The sequence below is a fragment of the Chrysochloris asiatica genome, unplaced genomic scaffold (assembly GCF_000296735.1).
Source record: "Chrysochloris asiatica unplaced genomic scaffold, ChrAsi1.0 scaffold00026, whole genome shotgun sequence".
NCBI classification, from domain to species: Eukaryota; Metazoa; Chordata; class Mammalia; order Afrosoricida; family Chrysochloridae; genus Chrysochloris; species Chrysochloris asiatica.
The window spans coordinates 23,980,808-23,984,637 of record NW_006408544.1 but is presented as its reverse complement, the minus strand read 5'-3'; the positions used below and the strand labels follow the sequence as shown (position 1 = coordinate 23,984,637).

Sequence of the window (3,830 nt, the reverse complement as noted above, 5' to 3'; positions counted from 1 at the left end):
GGGGGGGGGGGGGGGCGGCGCATAAATTGCCTGTGTGAATCCATTCTGCCAGTCCACCTTCTGTTGCTAAAGTTGCTCACAAAAACTCAAAATGGCTGTGCTGTGTCTAGACCACTGTTCACCAGTCTCCTCTGCTGTCCCTGTTCAGCTTCTCCCAGCAACATTCAAATTCACTTCTCTAACCCTTCTCTGAAGTTCAGGGTTCCAGGATTTTCATCTGTGTTTCATTTGGCCTTTCCTATCTTTATCATGGAGTTATGGTGTGGCGCTATGAGCTAATGCGTCAGACTGCAAAGTCATTTGAACTGCAAGGTAGGTGGTTCAAGCTCACCAACTGCTCCTTGGAAACCCTATACAGTGTCACTATGGGTTAGAATCGACTCACCAGCGCTAAACAACAGCAACATGTTTATCATAGAGGTTCCATGTAGTACATCTGCCTAGTTTGCCACCTTGCCAGAAATTTATAAAGAATTCTTTCAACTCAATTTGTAAGAATTCTTTCAACCCAGTCAAAACAATGACAAACACAGATATAAACAGATATTTCACTAGATAAACAGATAATTAAGAAGTACATGAAAAAATGTTCAATATAATTATTCATAAAGGAAATGCACATTAAAGCCTGGAGCTGGCACTTCACACCGGCTAGAATAACTATAATAGCCAAACAATAAGAAGTCCCCAGGAGTCAGACCCAACTGAAAGGCAACTGGTTTGGGTTTTTTGTTGGTTAACAAGTCTGCGCAAAGATGTGACGAAATGGAAATCCTCATACACTATTAGTGGTTATTGCTAATGCTAGGTGTCTTCAGTTGACTCCAAGTTATGGCAACTTAAAATTGTGTCCATTTCTATCAGTTTAATTAAACATTTATATTGATTCAATTCTTAGATGGGAAAACACAGTATAACTTTGTTGTTGTTGATGATGCTGTTGTTACTGTTAGGTGCCAGTGAGTCAGTACCAACTCATAGTGACTTTGTGCACAACAGAACAAAACACTGCCTTGTCCTGCGCCAACTTCACAATCATTGCCACACTGAGTCCATTTTTGCTGCCACTGTACCAATCCATCTCTTTGGGGGTCGTCTTCTTTTTCACTGACCCTCCTCTTTATCAAGCATAATATCCTATTCCAGGAACTGGTGCCTCCTGATAATATGTTCTAAATATGAGAGGCAATGTTTAGCCATCCTGGCTTCTAAGGAGCATTTTAGTTGTACTTCTTCCAACACAAACTGGTTTGTTCTTTTGGCAGTCTATGGTACTTGTAATACTTTCTTCCAGCCCCATAACTCAAATGCATCAATTCTACGAAATTCTTTATTGACTGTCCTCCTCTGAATCCAGCTTGAATTTCTGGCAGTTCTCCGTCAAGGTACTGTTGCATAACTTTAGATGGACTAAAAGTGTTCGTAAACCTGATCCAACTGCTTATTCACTAGACAGGAGTTCTCCAGAAAAGGAATTCTCATAAATCTAAGTTCTTTCTGTTGGAACTTTAAGAAGTCAGTGCCAGGCAGTAGCTCAATAGTATATACAAAAGCAATTTAAGTCATCCTTTATCCTAGCTGATGGGTGTTCTGTTCTACACTTAGATTACAGTGGAGAAATTTAAAAAGACAAAAGCTTTAACCATTTAAAAGTCCAAGGAGTAAGTTATATAACTTTTAGTGTGTGTGTGTCTGGATGGCAAGATGTTTGAGTATCTGTATGGTGCTGTAACATAACACTCCTCAGTAATGATAATTCTCATAAGTAGCACTGCAGGTATTTATTCAACCCCTGGATCTTCTTTTATTCATTCAACAATATATCCTCCTAACAAGCTTTTCTACTCATGATGTCTTTCAAATGTAACTCAGGACTTCACAGCCTCTACAGGGCTTCAAAGAAATGTGTAGCCTTCGGTACATCTCTACACAGATTCCACTTCTCTGTGAGGCCTTTTCCTGGTCACTTGATTGAAAACTGCACACCCCACAAGAACTCCCTATCCTCCCTTCTCTGCTTCATTTTTCTCAATAGCAATCACTGTGATCTAGACATTCGGTATAGTTTCTACACAGATATCTTGGTTATTGTCTGCTTTCCCAATTTGTTCTTGGCTGTATCCCATTGCCTTGAGCGGTGCTTTGCACAATATAGGTATTCAGTAAGTGCTTTCTTAACAAATAAATGGGCATCAAACATGTGAGAGTAAATTAGGAGCTGATCCTTACAACAGGAATCAGGAATAATGAGTCTCTTCCACCTACTGAACAGTCTAGATGTGAAGTTGAACTATGATTTTACAAGGAAATAAGAGACCTCAATAAAATCTCAAGACTGCCTACCTACCTAACATTCTACGAAAGAAACAAATAAAAGTCAGCCTTCCAACAGTCAAATAGAAAGTACCTTTAATAAACTGGCTGGAGTTCTGGAGAGAGGACAGGTTAAGTAAATCCCCTGTGACTCATTAACAGGGGGGAAGGAGGGAGTGCGGAACTCAGTACCTAGCTGGGAGGAAGTGTAACAATCCCAAAAGCAGCCCCCAAATGGAATACTATCACCAAGAAAGCAGCCCTCCACAGCATGTGCCTTAGTAATCTGACTCGATAAATTCAAAGCCTCAAAAATCTATTACCAATAAAGCATATTCCTTTTGACACACACTAACCAAGTTCCCAGTTCATTAAGCCCTGACCCAATCCAGTGGTATTCACATACCCTACAGAAAGACCTACCTATTTCCTGGCCCCTGGAGCATCTCCTAAACCTTCAACCACGGCTCAGCATCAAACAATCTGGGGGTGGCAGGGAAGTCCAAGCAATTGCCAAAACGGGAAGACATTTTAGACTTGATGGTGGTTCTGCCAATTTGTGTGACCTTGGGCATATTACTGTACCTCTAGGGAACACAGCTTTGTCACCTTTGCTGCGAGGCTGTATTTACCTAACTGGGATTAATGACCACATGAAAAACACCTGGCCCATAAAAAAAAAACAAAAAAAAAAAACTCAGTAACTAGTAATATTGATTATCCCCTAGCCCTATCAGTGCAGTGTTATAGAGTTAGAGACCCTACAGATTCTGTCCATTCTCCCATTTTTACAGCAGAGGAAACCCTTCCGGAGAGAAAGACCCTGAGCCGGGGGAAAACTGCCCCCTAACCTACACCCTCCAGGATCCGCGCGACCCGAGCCGCTCCACCTGCCGCCAGGCCAGGCGCACGCACGCCTGCGCGTCAGCGACTCTGGCAGTTCCCTGGCCTCCGCCCGACCGCCCGACCGCCCGCACCTCTGCAGCCCCGCGCGACCGCCTCGAGCGCGTACTCAACTCTTCACTTTGCCGAAGGTGCCGACGCCCAGCGTGTCCCCGAGCACGTAGTGTCCGATCTTCACCCGCCCGTCGTGTTTCTGCTTCTCAGCCATCTTCGGCGCGCACAACCTGGCGGCGCCGCCAGCTCCTCAGTGCGCACGCCGCCCGCCGCCGCCTACCCACAGTGCAGCGGGACGCTCAGGAGGCGGGGGCCGAGCCCGAGGCTCCGAGGGGCGCTGCTGCGGGCAAACGCGGCGCCAGAGGAGGGCGGGGCGGGGCTGCGCTCTCGCTCCGTGGGAACCGCAGACAGAGCGGAGCGCGTGCCCAGGGAGAGGCGGCGTCTGCGTGCGGAGACAGAGACTGTGGGGCGGGCGGGGTCAGCAGGCGTCCAGGGTTCTGGAGGAAGGATAGAGGGAGGGTCTTGAGCAGGGGTGGGAAGTCGAAGTCCAAAACAAGGTGGGAAATGGGCAGGGGCTGTGAGGTATTTCATAAAGGAGACCTGGCCCAGGACTGAGAGAG

General features: G+C 45.9%; 1 protein-coding gene across 1 annotated transcript in view; it reads right to left on the bottom strand.

The window, feature by feature from the left end:
* PRKAA2 (protein kinase, AMP-activated, alpha 2 catalytic subunit) overlaps positions 1-3,496 on the bottom strand; it is a 109,426-nt gene extending 105,930 nt beyond the window's left edge. The window contains exon 1 of the mRNA XM_006839818.1: positions 3,331-3,496. Within this exon, the coding sequence (XP_006839881.1) occupies positions 3,331-3,424 (94 nt within the window). The 5' untranslated portion in view covers positions 3,425-3,496. The remainder of the gene's footprint in view (positions 1-3,330) is intronic.
* Between the last annotated feature and the right edge of the window lie 334 nt (positions 3,497-3,830).